The sequence below is a fragment of the Panthera onca genome, chromosome C1, assembly GCF_046562875.1.
Source record: "Panthera onca isolate mPanOnc1 chromosome C1, mPanOnc1 haplotype 2, whole genome shotgun sequence".
Lineage (NCBI taxonomy): Eukaryota > Metazoa > Chordata > Mammalia > Carnivora > Felidae > Panthera > Panthera onca.
The window spans coordinates 209493926-209509784 of NC_138346.1; the positions used below are offsets into that span (position 1 = coordinate 209493926).

Here is a 15859-nt window from a genome sequence, read left to right on the forward strand (position 1 = left end):
CGGAAGCGGCGCGACTCTATGGCCCGGGTCAGGCTAGAGCGGCGGCTTGCGGTCCTCCGCCCGTTTGTCTCCCGCGCGCCCTCTGCTGGCCGCTCTGGCTCCAGACGTGCGGCCGAAGGATTCTAGAGCCGAAGCGATGAGGTCCAAGAGCCTGGGTCGGGGGGGCTTCCCGCTCCGGCAAGGCCGAATGGGCTGCCGAACAACTTGGGTACAGACCCAGCTGCAATCTGCTCTCCGGTTGTGGGGCATCCCCATCTGACACCTGGGCCCAGCTGGCTGAGATTCCAGGCTGGATGTACCTACACGGTTCACCCTGAAGCCTCTCCCTTCCCTCTGCTCTTCCTGCGTGTCCTTCCTTCTCCCTGACTCCAGATGATTCCCTGAGGCTACTTCTCCTTGAGAGATGCTTGGGATGCCCTGACCCCTCCACCCGTATTCTAACCCACCACACGCCCGAGGCCCAGTGTGGCCTAGACTCAACAAAGAGCGAAGTTTAGTAACATAAGTAATTAAAAAACAATCCCCCCCTTAAAAAGGGGTGTCTGGGTAGCTTGGCGGGTTAAGGCTCCGACTCTTGATTTCGGCTCAAGTCGTGATCTCACGGTTCCTGGGATCTAGCCCCAGGTAGGGCTCTGCACTGACAGCATGGAGCCGGCTTAGGATTCTCTCTCTCCCTCTCTCTCTCTCTGCCCCTCCCCCACTTGCTCCCTCTCTCTGTCTTTCTCAAAATAAATAAGTAAACATTAAAAAAAAAAAAAAGAACCCCAGTCCTAGTTCGAATTTCTCATAGAATGTTACCGGGATACATATTGTCCCACCATAGTCAAATTCTCCAAACGCCTTCTCCTGTACCGTTCTCTCATTTCTTCCACAATTATGTAGTAAGTGCTTACAACCTGCCAGGTCCTATGCGGAGAGCTTTGCTCCACCAAAGCTTTGCTCCGCCCCCAACTCCCCTCTCCTCCCTCTCTCTCCTTTTACTCACTCTGTACAAGTACTTTATCATAGAATTAATCTAACCTCTTAAAAGAGCTTTTTTAGGGACGCCTGGGTGGCTCACTCGGTGAGCGTCCGACTCTTGATTTCAGCTCAGGTCATGGTCTCACGGTTCCTGGGTTCCAGCCCCGCGTGGGACTCTGTGCCCACGACACCCAGTCTACTTGGGATTCTCTCCCTTTCTCACTGTCCCTCCCCCATGCTCTCGCACTCTCTCTCTCTCCAACAATCAATTAAAAAACAACAACAAAAACCTTTCGTATTGTGGCAAAATATACATAAAGTGAACTTTACCATGTTGACCGTCTTTAAGTGTGCAATTCAGTGGAATTAAGTACATACACGGTATTGCATAGAGCTATCACCACTATTTCCAGAACCTTTTTCGTCATCCCAAACAGAAACTCTGTACCCATTAAGCAATAACACCCCATTTCTCCGCTCCCCCCAACCCCTGGTGGCCTCTATTCTTTCTGTCTCTGTGAATTTGCCTATTCTAGATACCTCATATAAGTGGAATCATACAGTTATCAGGCCTTTGTGCTTGGTTTATTTCTCAGCATAATGTTTTCAAGGTTCCTTCCTGTCCTAGCATCTATGAGAATTTCATTCCTGTTGATGGCTGAATGATACTCCATGGTGTGCATATTTCACAGTTTGTTTATCCATTTATTTGTTGATGGGCATTTGGGTTGTTTCCACCTTTTGGCTACTGTGAATGATGCTGATTTGTTTGAGTCCTTGTTTTCAATTCTCTTGAGTATATATATCTGGAGGTGGATTTGCTGGGCCATATGGTAATTTTTTTTTAATTTTTTTTAACGTTTATTTTTGAGACAGAGAGAGACAGAGCATGAACGGGGGAGGGTCACAGAGAGAGGGAGACACAGAATCTGAAACAGGCTCCAGGCTCTGAGCTGTCGGCACAGAGCCCGACGCGGGGCTCGAACTCACGGACCGCGAGATCGTGACCTGAGCCGAAGTCGGACGCTTAACCGACCGAGCCACCCAGGCGCCCCCCATATGGTAATTTTATGTTGAGCTTTCTCTGGAACCACTGAACTGTTTTCCATAGTGGCTACACCATTTTATGTTCCTACCAGCAATGAACAAGGGTCCGATTTTCCCCTATCCTTACCAACCACTTTCTTTGATCACAGCCATCCTGGGGGGTGTGAAGTTATTTTCTCTTTATGTGAATTGATTTACCCTCTAATTTCAACTTTGCTCATTACCCTGATTCTCCACAACAAAGAAGAAATTGAGAAATGACCCAGAAAATGAGATTTCTTCCTCCCGCTTCTTTGATCCCGTCTCTCATTTCCCTTAAGTCCTGGAGTGGCAAAGACAGCACTCCCTTCAAAGGTGGAGGGGAGAGATATGAAGAGGGGCAGGGAGGGTGCACTCCCACACTGACGATCTTACCCCTTCACATTCTCACCATTCGGTTTATATGACTGCCCTGCCACCAGACTGTGAGCCTCTTGAAGGATCCTGTCCCTGTCACCTGTGGACCCTGTATTTAGCAGCACAAGTTCTGGCACAGAGTAGGTGCTCAGCGAATGGGTGAGTAAATGTGTGTGTGTTTTCAGTTGGCTACATCCCAAAACCAAGTGGCAATTTGGGGATGGGCCACTGTGTTTTCTCTTTCACACTCTGACTCCTTGCATCAATATGTACTGAACAACACAGGGGAGAATTGGGTATCCAAGGAGCAAAGCCCCCGGACTCGTTGGGTTAGAGGACTTCCAGCTGGGAGAGCGTCTAGGACCAGGTCTCAAGAGCTGAACTTCAGGGTAGTGTCTGTCATCAGCACTGAGCTCCATCACTTCCCCTCTGGAAGCCCAGCAGCTTGAAGGCAGCCCACGGTGGCTGTGTGGCCTCACCATGTGGCCGCGACGGGTAGGAAGCTTTCCTCTCATGAACCCCGAAGGGAAGCATCACCCATGCCGGGGGAAGCCAGGCCCTTCCATATGTTCAGAGCATGTTCAGTTCAGTTCGGTCTAACAAAGATGGGAATTGAGCACCTACCCTATGGCGGGTGCTGGCTGCTGGGGCCACAGAGATGAAGCCAACCCAGCTCCTGTCTTGGTGGAGCTCACAGACCAGAGGAGACAGAGAGAAAAGGAGTTATTTACAGTGCACAGTGGGAAGGGCTATGATGGAGGAATTCGCAGGGGCTATGGGCGCCAAGACAAGAGAGACCCAACTCAGCCTTGGGAAGTCAGGGAAGGCTCCCCGGAAGATGTTACATGGACATAACAATCTCTGTGAGGTGGGCAGGGTGAGGATTGTTCTCTCCATTGTGTGATGGAGGCCACTGAAACAGTGACAAGCCCAGGGCAACTACATTGTCCTCGGGTTGGAGGAAGTCAAACTGTCCCTTTTGCCTTATTCTCAAATCCCAGCCTCGTAGCTGGACGTTCCTGAAATGCCTTCCAACACCTCTGCTGCAGAGGGCAATTGGACCTATCATCAACTCCCGGGTTAATTACATTATTTACCAGACATTCAATTCAACCCAACAAGCAGAGTATATATAAGCTCAGATAGAGCCCATCCCAAGCATGAGGAAGTGAACAGGGAAGCAAAATCTTGCTCATTCACCCAGCTGCTTTCTGGTAGGTCCCGGGCCAGGGTGAGGGTTTAATGTGGGTAGCTGTCCTTGGTGGCCTCCTGAAATATGTATCATAGGTCACTTACCATCTTTCTCTGCTGTATCTTTCTCCCATCACAGACATTTCTCAGAGAAATTTCCCCCATTTCTCAGATGGGGAAACCACTTATAAAAGGGCACTCAGTAACAAAGCAATCTTGAAAAAGAGCAAAGTTGGAGAACTCACACTTCCCGGTTCTAAGACTTACTACAAAGCTACAGTAATCAAGACAGTATAGTACCAAAATAAAGATGGATGCACAGATCAGTGGAGTAGAACTGAGAATCCAGAAATAACCCCTCACATTTATAGTCAGTTGACTTTCTAGAAGTGTGCCAAAACAACTCAATAGGGAAACAGTAGTCTTTCCAACAAATGGTGCTGAGATACCCACATGCAGACGTTCGATCCCTACCTCACACGATATACAAAAGGAATTAAAAATAGGTCTTAGGCCTAAGTGTGAGAGCTAAAACTACACAACTTTTAAGAGAAAACATAGACCTAAACCTTCATGACCTTGCATTTATGTCCTAATCAAAAAAGAACCTACTGGATTCTTAGAAAGGACACTAAAAGCACAGGCAACAAAATAAAAAATCGACAGGGACGCCTAGATGGCTCAGTTGGTTAAGCGTCTGACTCTTGACTTCAGCTCATGTGGTTCGATCCCATGGTCCTGCAATCAAGCCCTTCATTGGGCCCTGCTCTGAGCATGGAGCCCGCTTGGGATTCTCTCCCTCTCTCCCTCTGCCCTTCTACCCTGCTCTCTCTCTCTCTCTCTCTCTCTCTCTCTCTCTCTCTCAAAATAAATACATAAAATTTTTAAAAAAGAAAAAATAGATAAATAAGACTTAAATAAAATTTAAAACTTTTGTGCTACAAAGGACAAGTGAAAATACAATGCACATCGTGGGAGAATAATCTTGCAAATTATATATCTGACAAGGGACTTATATCTAGAATATATAAAGAACCCTTACCATTCAATAGTAAAAAGACAAATAATCCAATTTATGCATGAATAATGGACTCTAGTGGACATTTTCCCCAAGAAGATACACGAATAGCCAATAAGCACATGGAAAGATGCTCCACTACGTGGCACCTGGCTGGCTCAGTCAGAAAAGCATGCGACTCTTGATCTCAGGCTGTGAGTTTGAGCCCCTCATTGAGCCTAGAGATTACTTAAAAAGAAAATCTTTTAGGGGCGCCTGGGTGGCTCATTTAGTTAAGTGTCCAACTTCATCTCGGGTCATGATCTCACAGTTTGTTGAGTTCAAGACCCCATTGGGCTCTGTGCTGACAGCTCGGAGCCTGGAACCTGCTTTAGATTCTGTGTCTCCCTCTCTTTCTGCCCCTTTCCTGCCCGCGCTCTGCCTCTCTCTCTCTCTCTCTCTCTCTGCCTCCAACAAAAAATCCTTTAAAAAAGTAAATAGGTAAATGGAAAGAAAGAAAGGTGCTCCACCTTATCAGCCAGCTGGGAAACACAAGCCAAAACCACAGTAAGATCCCACCTCATACCCACACCCACTAGGATGGCTAGAACTCAAAAAGGCAGATAATAACAAGTGTTCGTCAGGATACAGAAGAGTTGTAACCCTCCTACTCCCTCCCTCTCCACTGCAGTTGGGAATGTAAAATGATGCCTTCCCCTTGGAAGCCATCTGGCAATTACCCAAGAAACTAAACATAGAGTTAGCCTATAACCCAGCGATTACTTTCCTAGCTGTATATTCAAGAGAAATGAAAACACGTATTTGCACAAAAATTTGTACACGAATGTTTACAGCAGCATTCCTCATAATATCCCAGAAGTAGAAACACACAAATGTCCACTAATTGATAAGTGGGTGTACAAAATATATTACGTTGGCCACAAAAGGCAATGAACCTTGACAACATTTTGCCAAGTGAAAGAAGCCAGTCACCTGGGACTAGGTATCGTATGAGTCCATTTATATGAAATGTCCAGAACAGGCATATGTGCAAGGCAGACAGTAGATTAGTGGTTGCCTAGGGCTGGGGTGGGGTGTGAGAACTGAGGTGATGGTGAAGGGGTGTGGAGTTCCTTTTTAGGGTGATAAAGTTGTTCTAATATTGGGGTGATCGTCAAAGAATTCTGTGAATATATTACAAGCCACTGAGTTGTGCACTTTATTTTTTTTTAAGTTCACTTACTTATTTTGAGACAGAGAGGGAGAGAGAGAATCCCAGGCAGGCTCTGCGCTGTCAGCAGAGAGCCCGATGCGGGGCTCAAACTCACGAACTGGGAGATCACGACCTGCGCGGAAGTCAAGAGTCGGACGCTGAACCGACTGAGCCCCCCAGGCACCCTTGAATGGCACACTTTAAATGCGAGAACAGGGGGGCGCCTGGGGGGCTCGGTCAGCTGAGCATGTGACTCAATACTGGCTCAGGTCATGATCTCACAGTTGTGGGATCAAGCCCCGTGTCGGGGTCTGTGGTGAGAGTGGAGCCTGCTTGGGATTCTCTCTCCCTCTCTCTCTCTCTCTCTCTCTCTCTCTCTGCCCCTTCCCAGCTTTCCCTCTCTCTCTTTCTCAAAAATAAAATAAATAATTTTAAAACGAATTAATTAATTAATAAGTGGGAGAATTGTATGGGATGTGAATGAAATCGCCACAAAGCCGTGGACAAAACCAGAAGGTACAAGTGGTCAGAAAGGACATCATCGTCTGTATGTGCCACCCACCTGCCTCAATTCTGTCCTCAGATTCCATGCCCTTCTACTAGGGTTGGGGGCGTCCCCTCGTTCAGACTCTCACAGGGTTTGTAAGTCCCAGATGGGGACGGAGAGGGGGCTGGATCCCCTCTGGAGCCTCTGCCCCCTCAAAATTCCAGCTTGTGGAATACCGGGGCCTGAGGATTCTGAGGTGGAGACAGGGGACAATGGGGGGCGTGTTCGAGGGGTCTGGAAGGGCGGTCCTCCGGAAGGGTCATCCGCCCCTGGGGCCGGAATGCCCGGAGGAAAGGGGGACGTGCAGGGGGCCCTCATGGGAGAGAGACTGGGAGGAGCAAGGAACTTCCAGGGCAGAGGGAGGGATTTGGTCACAGCGCTGACCTCCCTGTGCCGAGCGAGAGACTAGACCCTTGGGGAGACGGGCGCTGCGCCTGGGGTGGGCGCCCCACGGGATGGGGGTCTCGTCTGCATTGTAGGGGCGCAGGCCTAGCTGCAGGAAGGATCGGGGTGTAGGTAGGGGTGGGAGGAAAGGAGGAGGGAGTGGGGATTGGGGGTCGTGGCTGTTGGGAGCACCTGCTCTGTGCTCCCCATACGCTGCGAGAGCCTTCAGATCAGCCAGCGCATCCTCAGGACCTGGTGCCGTGCCCAGCTTGGGCAGTGAGCCGCACAGGCCTGGGTCTGAATCCAGATCTTCTGCAGACTAGCTGAGTTGCGCTGGACGAGACACGGGGCTCCTCTGAGCCTCAGGGCTGGACCCAGTGATCCCACAGAGCCCTTAGGAGAACACCGCCTGCAAACGCCCCCAGCAAATAGAAGATTCCCGTGTCTGTTGGCTGGCCTGCCCTGGTTTAGAGTGAAAGCACCATCAAGATCTTCAAGGTTCCAGGGTCGCACTGAGGGGGGGGGGTGGGATTTACCCCTAGAAATCGTCAACGGTATAAAGGGGTCTGTGATGCACCCATAGAAATAGTGTTAATGTTACCTCAGAGGGTTCCAGACGCTGGAGGTGGCTGAGGTGGCTAGAAGCTTGGAGAAGAGGTGGGAGGTTGAAGAATGGTGGTGGGGGGGGTGGGGGTTGTTGGGGAGACAGAGAAGTGGGATGTGGGCACAGAGGCTGGGGGTCTGTGGGATTAGGATTGTGGGAGGGCTGCTCAGGTTGAAACATGTTTGAGTAGGGGGTGGTGAAACAGCCTAATAAGAGGTTGGGTGGGAGAGGCAGGAGAGACACCAAGAAAGGCTTTAGAAAGGGATGTGTCCGGCGCGGGGTGGAGGGTGCTTTGGCGAACTACATGTTGCTATTGGAGACCTTGGGGTTCCCGAGACAGATGTTCTCAGCTCTTGTTCCTTAACCCCAAGAAGAACTTGGAGTTTTCATCTATAGCAGCAACAGCCGTGACATTCTGGGGCACTCTTTAAAATGTATATTTAACATGCATATTAAAGGCTCTGAGAAGTTCTGCAGCACAGAGCCTATTCTATTTAAAAAAAATTTTTTAACGTTTATTTATTATTGAGAGACACAGAGAGAGACAGAGCGTGGGCAGGGGAGGGGCAGAGAGAGAGGGAGACAGAATCCGAAGCAGGCTCCAGGCTCTGAGCCGTCAGCACAGAGCCTGACGCGGGGCTCGAACTCACGAACCGCGAGATCGTGACCTGAGCCGAAGTCGGACCCTTAACCGACGGAGCCACCCAGGGGCCCCAGAGCCTATTCTATTTTAACTCAGCACTTTCCAAATGCATTTGGCCTCAGAACTCTTTGTGTGTGTGTGTGGTGTACCTCATGGGACCAATATTAGGACCAAAGAGCACCCATTAGGAAATGCCGGGGTAGGAGAAAGTGCGTGTGTTTGGGGATCCGACAGGCCACGGTTTAATTCCTGCTCGGTGACCTAGTTGGCATTGGACCCTGGGCCAGTGACTTTGCTCCTCGGAGTTACTGTGAGAATCAGGGTGAATGTGTGGCTAGCTCTCTGTTTCCGCTGCGTCCCTCTCCGGTGTGGGCCGGGCCCTGACTATTCCCTTGAGCCAGGCTCTCTGTATCACAGGTTCCAGGTGGGCTGCGGAAGAGTGCTTAGGTAATGACCTTGGTGGAACTTTGATTGGATTTCTCCTGTGGGACCACAGCAACTGATGCCCCTCACTTGGCACCCTCACTGGCTGTGGCACAATGGACGACGGAAACGCCCAGATGCACACGGAGGGAAGGATCAAGGCTCCAGGAGCCCAGCCAAGTCCTGGCATGAGCACCACCAGCAAGAGGCCTGGTGTTGAGCCTACCGTATCAGAAATCAGCCAGGTAGGGCCCTGCACCTCGTGTTCTGACCCTGCTATTCCCAGCCGGCACCTTTCCCTACGTCAGCTTGGGTAGATGACAAATCTACGGGTGTGCTTCAGGTATGGCTGGATCAAGGTGCTACCTGAGTGTCCGTTGGCTCTGCCTTCCAGTGTGACGCTCCCAGGCAGGCCCTTCCTGAAAGGTGGCAAGGATTGCCCTGGCCACTTCGGGTTAAAATCTTCTCATCTTACGTCCTCTGGCATAGCGTCCCCAACAGGAAGAGAGCCTCTCTGCAATAGTTGAAGGAAGTTTCTGGTATCACTGCGACTGGCCCAGATCGTGGTCACATGCTCATCCCTGAATTAGTCACCGTGGCAGAGCAGAGTGGCCTGGATCTCTTGGTATAACGGAGCCAGAGGTGGTACTCACTTGACTCCACTGGCTTCTCTTACCAGGATAGAGGCTGGCTGAGCAAAACCAGAATTCCTACTTACCCTGCTGTGTGCCCCCAGCCCCCTTTAGACCCTCCACTCCCCTGACAGTTGCTCAAGGCTTCCAGCACGACCCTCCCCAGCCCTCAGCCTGCATCCTAAGCCTCCATCACACCCCTCAGCCTCTTTCCAGCCATTCTTTTAGGTGCCAAGGGGCATGAACTGAAGAGCACAGGGAAAGCAAAGCCCTCCTTCCCATCTGGTTTCCCCAGAGCCAAAAATGTCACCATAAAAAAAAAAAAAAAAAAGTCAACATTCCCTTGGGTAAAGTGTTACCCTCTCCCTGTAGCTTCTGTTATAAATCATGGCTTCCCTCGGGGGCAGGGAGAGCGCCTGAAGGTAGGGGGGCCGGTCTTAGAAGGAGGCTGGGGCAAGCGTTCAGGGCTTCCTTCACCTCTACCCCTCATTTTTTTTTTCAACAAACAAAGTCATGGGTTTCAGTCCGGTTACATAACCAGCCATATGACCTTGGGCGGGCCATGGCACCCCTTTGAGCCCCACTGCCTGGGGCACAGACCCTGCCTCCCCGAGCGTAGGTGTCCTCAGTGTTGGCTCGACCTGGCATTAGAACAACTGTCCTCAAGTGATTGAGGCAGGTCGTCTGGAGTTTGCTGCCTCAGGTGAGGGCCGGAGCTGGCTCCAGTCACTGGCTCAGCCAGGGACTGATAGACCAAGATGGGCATCGAGATCCAGCTCCAGGGCCTGACCTCTGAAGTAGCAGAAATTGTGGAAGCCTCTCTTGGATCTTCTGAGGGTCGTGATGTCCCCCAGGGGGCTCCGTCAGGCTGTCCTCAGGGGGTTCCCTTGGCTCAGGTGCTACCCCGGACTGTAGGTTTCTGCTAGAGCCCTTAGCGCTGCCGGCTTGGGCGAGGTCTTACGCCTAGCCACTCTCTCCAGCTCCCTGTCTCCTCCCCCTCCCCTTCCCCCTCTCTCTCTCCCTCTCCCACACCTCTCCCTTCTCCTGCTCCTCCTCCTCCTCCTCCTTGCCTCTCTGCAGCGCCTTCCCCTTCCGCCTGCCTTCCGCAGTCAGGCACAGGATGTCCCTGTCCCTGAGGCCTGGACGATGTCCAAGGAGAGGGAGGAGCCCTCCAGAATGGGTACTTGTGGCCAACCCTTGGGCTAGCGCATGGGCATCTCTGTTCCAGGTTGCGTTTCCAGATGCTGCAGGGATGGGCAGTGGGAAGCAGCCCTCATCAGCCCCAGGGGGGCCAGAGAAAGGACCAGAACCCAGCGCAGCCTCAGAGGAAGGGCCTCGGGAGCTCAGGACCCAGGAGCAGAGGCAGCCGGCAGAACCAGGGTGAGCTGGGGACTTCTTAAAGAAGGTCCGGGAGAGAACTCTGTGAGCCACCTGGGGGACAGGGACGAGGCAGGACTCCCAGCCTAAGGCAAATATGCCCTTAATCTTCTCTCTCACGGGGGGCACAAATCCCGCTACATCATCGCTCCCGAACCTTCCATCTGCACTGGCTTCTAGACCCACTGGACCACAAGCTTCTTTTATGTGTCCTGCTCTGTTTCAAACCCCTCATGCCTGGGACTGTGCCTGGCACTTAGTAGATGTTCAAGAAACATGTGTTCACCGAATTAATGGAAGACTGAACAAAAGAGAGGCCGAGACTCAGAAACACACATTTACATGGCATTCTTGTTACTATTTTCTAAATATTGTATTTTTACCTTGTCTACAGTAAGACTCATATTAAAAAAAATTTTTTTAATGTTTATTTATTTTTGAGACAGAGAGAGACAGAGCATGAATGGGGGGGGAGGGGCGGTCAGAGAGAGAGGGAGACACAGAATCTGAAGCAGGCTCCAGGCTGCACAGAGCCTGGAGCCGGGCTCGAACTCACAGACCGTGAGATCATGACCTGAGCCGAAGTCCGTCGCTCAACCGACTGAGCCACCCAGGTGCCCCAAGACTCATATTTTAAAAGGCAAAAGATTTATACGATCTGAAAAGAAACCAGAGTATGAGACGCTTATATTTTAAAGATTTTATTTTTAAGTCATCTCTACACCCAACGTGGGGCTCAAACTCAGAACCCTGAGATCAAGAGTCCCATGCTCGGGGCGCCTGGGTGGCTCAGTCGGTTAAGCATCCGACTTCGGTTCAGGTCATGATCTCACGGTCCGTGAGTTTGAGCCCCGCGTCGGGGTCTGTGCTGACAGCTCAGAGCCTGGAGCCTGTTTCGGATTCTGTGTCTCCCTCTTTCTCTGACCCTCCCCTGTTCATGCTCTGTCTCTGTCTCAAAAATAAATAAATGTTAAAAAAAATTAAAAAAAAAAAAAAAAGAGTCCCGTGCTCCACCAACTGAGCCAGTCAGGAGCCCCAGAGTGTAATCTTTTTCAAAAGAGGAAAGTGAAAGAGAACAGACAGAAGCAAAAAGGGAAAGATTTGAGAAACAGGAATAGTTCAGACGAGTCAGCATATCGTTTTAATTTGCTTATAACCAAAAGCCTCTGAATAATCTCTTCTACATGGAAAGTTAGGGAAATGAAGCAGAGGTAGGTCGGAGCCCCCCTCCGCCCAGATGGGAACCGGTAGAAATAGAAACCATTTCAACACATCTGTTCAACAACTTGGCCATTTGTTTCAACGGCCTTAAAAATACCTTTACCTTCCTCCATGTCTAGAAATACACCCGGAGGAAATAATGGCGACGCGGGCAAAGTTTTACGCAAGTTTTTTTCCTCTGCCACGTCATTTTAAATGCTAAAAATGCTGGAAATGCCAGTATGCCCTAAATACCCACTACAGAGGAATGGTAAAGTCGAATATGCTTATTTATCGAACATGGAATTTTCTACTTCCACTTAAAAGGCGTGTGTATGAGAGATGTTTTGGCACGGAAAAAAATTAGGTTAAAACGATCGTTGAAAAAAGATGGCAAAACTGTACACAAGACATAATCGTAACTGTGTAAAATTAGGCAATTGTTTGAAGATGGTAATGAACTAAATCCCCATGAGAAATACACATGTTACATCCATAGGAAGAAGCCTGGGGAAATACTCCAGAACATGAAAGTGACATCAGACCGGCACAGACTGAAACCCTGAGCTGTCTCCTTCTGCTTTATGAGCCTGGGCTCAAGCCTTCAAGCCCCTCAATCTCTCTTCTCTCTGATTTTTCTTTCTTTCTTTTCTTTCTTTCTTTTTTTTTTTTTTAAGATTCTTTGATTTTTTTAAGTAACTGCTACACCCAAGGTGGGGCTCGAACTCACAACCCTGAGATCAAGAGTCACACGCTCCACCGGCTGAGCCAGCCAGGCACCCCTGATGTTTCTTTTTATTCTGAACAACAACAACAATAAAATCCTAACGCCCCGAAACATTGAGATCATAGTATCTGGGATTTGGGGAATTCATGTCAGTCCTCCATTCATTCTCTCCAGCATTAAGTATGCACCTATGGTGTGCCTAGTCCTGCACGGGCGCTCTGGGAAATACAAAGGAGTCTAAGAATATAAAACGATGGCCCAATCCAGGAGCTGAGGTGTCGCTTTGTTGATCTCCCCAGGAAGAAGCTGTCAACCCCGGCACCCCAGCAAGGGCCCAGATTGCGGCAAGGAGGCCGTGATCAGGCCAAGCCAGGAAGTGAGCTGGGGGTGCTGCCTTCCAGGGTCCCCGCGGCACAGGAAGGGCAGCAGCAACAGGGCTCAGGGAAGGAGACCGAGGACCAACAGGGGAGACATCAGAACCCAGGGATGGTGGAGGGTCAGGCCCCCGAGAGCCACCAGGTAATGTCCACGGAGATGTGACAGGAGGGCACAGAATGGCTGCTCTCTGGGGGAGACCAAGGAGCCTCCCGGGCCCCCCCCCCCCCCATTTCGTGTCTGCTCCTCTCTGTGCCCTGGCGATGTCGAGTGCCCAGTCTGTGTGGGTCACTGGGATATTCTGGATATTCTTGATCGCCCACGGCAAGCCTTTACAACCTGTTTCCGGAGTGGCCCCACAGTATGTCAGGGGGTGATGGAGGCAGGGAGGACTTGGGGGTTACGTGTACGATAAGAACGGGCACATGTTGGATTTAAAAAGCTCAGACAAAGTTTTCTTCACGCTAGGATATCCTAGAAGCTGCTTCTTAGCGGCCGAGCTTTCGTGGGACCTCGCAGGAGATGGGCTAGAGCGTGGTGCCTTTTTCGAACTCATTTGACTACAAAATACCTTTTCACTTATTTTCATTTTAAGATTATTTCCTTAAAGCTTCAGTGAGGTATAATGCACACCCGCTCGCACAAACTCCAACTGTACAACTTGATGTTTTGGTACACATGAAGCCAGCACCACAATCGAGAAAACAAACCTTATCTGTCACCTCCCCCCCCCCAACTAAAATTTCCCCAGGCCCTTTGTAGTCCTTTCTGCCCCTCCGCCACCCCATCCCCAGGCCACCACTGATCTGCTTCTTTGTCTCTATGGGTTTGTTTGTACTTCCTCGAATTTTACATAAACGGAAGCGTGCCGGATACATTCTTTTCATCCGTCTTCTTTCACCTGGCCTGATGATGCTGGGGTTCAGCCATGCTGTTGAAGTATGAATACTTCATTCTTTTCGTTACTGAGCGATATTCCGTTGTAGGCCCCTACCTCCCTGTCTTCATCCCTTCACCTACCGACGGACATTGGGTTTGTTCTCCCTTTTTGACTATGACAAATAAAACTTCTCCGAACGTTTCGTGTCCGCGTGAACAAAGGCTTTCATTTCTCTTGAGCAAAGAAATCGCTGGGAGTAGAATGGATCATACGGTAGGCGTATGTTGAGCTTATTGAGAACCTGCCAAAGTCTTCTCCAAAGTGGTGGTGCCATTTTACGTCCCCACCAGACGTACTGAAATTCCAGCCGCCCCGCATCCTCCCCAAAACTTGGTAGGGCCGGTCTTTAATTTTAAGTGTTCTGATAGGTGCCTCGGGGACTCTCATGGTGGCCTGGGTTTGCATGTTCCTAATGACTAATGATGCTGACCATTTGTAAATGCGTTTCTAGGCCATCCGTAGACCTTCTTTGGAGAAATGTCTATTCAAATACTTTGCCCGCTGTTTTCATCGGACTAGTCATCTTGTTGTTGAGTTGTAGGAGCTCTTTATATATGGTGGATACTAAACTCTTATGACACAAACGATTTACACACTTTTTTCCTTCCATTTTGTGCATTGTCCTTTCACCTACTGCCTTTAAAAAAAAAATCAGATTCTTTTCTTCCGATTGAGTTTGGAGAGTTCTTATATATTCTGAACACAAGTCCTTTATCAGATGTGTGATTGGCGAATGTCTTTCCCCCAGTCTGTGTCTTGTCTTTTCCATTCTCTTACCAGTGACTTTCAAAGAACAGAAGTTCTGAATTCTGATAAGGCCGAATTTATCAATATTTTCTTTCGGGCTTGATTTTTTGGTGTTGTTTCTTAGACATCTTTGCTTAACCCAAGGTCACATCAGAAGTTCTCCTATGTTTTCTTCAAGGATTTTATCATTTCAGGCTTAACATTTACATTTTAGGATCCGTCTTGGGTTAATCCTTGCACGTGCGTGCGTGTTAGATAGTGATTCAGTTTTTTGCGTGTGGCCATCCATTCCAGCGCCGTTTACTGAAGACTCCTTTCCATACTGGGTTTGTACCTTCGTTGCAAAGCCGTTGAACATGCATGTGGAAGCCTATTTCTGGACTCTCTTTGTTCCATTTATCTCTCTGTCCTCATTCTGGTGTCACGCTGTCTTGATCATAAGTCACTTTATGATAAGTCCTGTATCAGTTGACGTAAAACTCCTTTTTTAGGGATTCTTGTACTCTGAACCCTCCTTGGGAAACCCTATTTAAAGGGAACTGCCTCATTTCCTCCAAGTTCCCCTTCTATGCCTATGACTTTGGGTGGGCCGTGACTCCTACGGGCCTCAGCGTTTCATCCCCGAACACGAGAATCTGTGCTGCTTTCTAGGGGTGCTAGGAGCACGCAGTAAGAGGACGCTTGCAGTGCCTGGATGAGACTAAGCCTGTGATAACTGGTCTCCAGGTGAGTGTGGAATTCACCGGGGAGCCAGGATGGGACTCCTCATTTTGGTATCCTTGTCCTTGGCAGGACCCAGAGTGGCGGCCTCCCCCAGGTCACCAGGCAGCTAATGGGGAAGACAGAGTACAGCCGGTGAAGGCTTCTTGCACCTCGGACAGCCGTGGGCAGCAACTGGGAGACAAGCCCGCCGAGGAGGTGGACACCCCACGTATCAGGCCACAGGGGGCTCTGCCAGAGCCTGGCCCAGGGGGACATGAGGACAGTTCTCAGGGGGCAGGGCCCCGAATGCCCCCGGCAACTCTGGAGGAAAAGACGGCCAACTCCTTCCCACCATCCACGCCAGGACCTGACCCCCCAAAAGGAGGGTAAGCCATCCCCTGATGCCATCCCCTACCCCACTCCCTGGCCCGACAAGGACATGCTTCTGGTAAGTTACCGGTGAGGTGAATTCTAGTCCTGACTCCTCCTGACCTGATGCAGGACCTCGGGCAAGTCACGCCCCTCTGGGCCTCAGTTTCCCCGTCTGTATGACAGCTCTGACACCAGAATTCTTTGTGCTGCAAACCTGTGCTTTAAGGGCCTTGTCCTCACGTGGGGATGTGAGGGAATGAGGGGCCCCTCTGAGATTAGAAGGCCGGAGGGATGCAGGGATCAGGCTGGGCAGTGGACCTGAGTGTCCCGGGGGCGGAGGGACGGTCGGCGCAAAGGACAAGTCTTGAGCTGAGCCCCTCCG

At 50.2% G+C, this 15859-nt stretch overlaps 1 protein-coding gene across 3 annotated transcripts in view; it reads left to right on the forward strand.

The window, feature by feature from the left end:
• The first annotated feature begins 6572 nt into the window (after window positions 1–6572).
• The window catches only part of SPATA21 (spermatogenesis associated 21), a 39674-nt gene continuing 30387 nt past the window's right edge, over window positions 6573–15859 (forward strand). For 2 of the 3 annotated variants that reach the window (XR_013557704.2, XM_078452328.2), the window contains exons 1-5: window positions 6576–7233; window positions 8400–8650; window positions 10266–10417; window positions 12641–12860; window positions 15196–15491. Coding sequence is in view for 2 of the 3 variants with exons in the window: in XM_078452328.2 (XP_078308454.2) it covers window positions 8522–8650; window positions 10266–10417; window positions 12641–12860; window positions 15196–15491 (797 nt within the window). In the remaining variant the exon portion in view is untranslated. Of the gene's footprint in view, window positions 7234–8399; window positions 8651–10265; window positions 10418–12640; window positions 12861–15195; window positions 15492–15859 lie in introns of all 3 variants that reach the window. The other variant, XM_078452329.2, reaches the window with a different exon arrangement.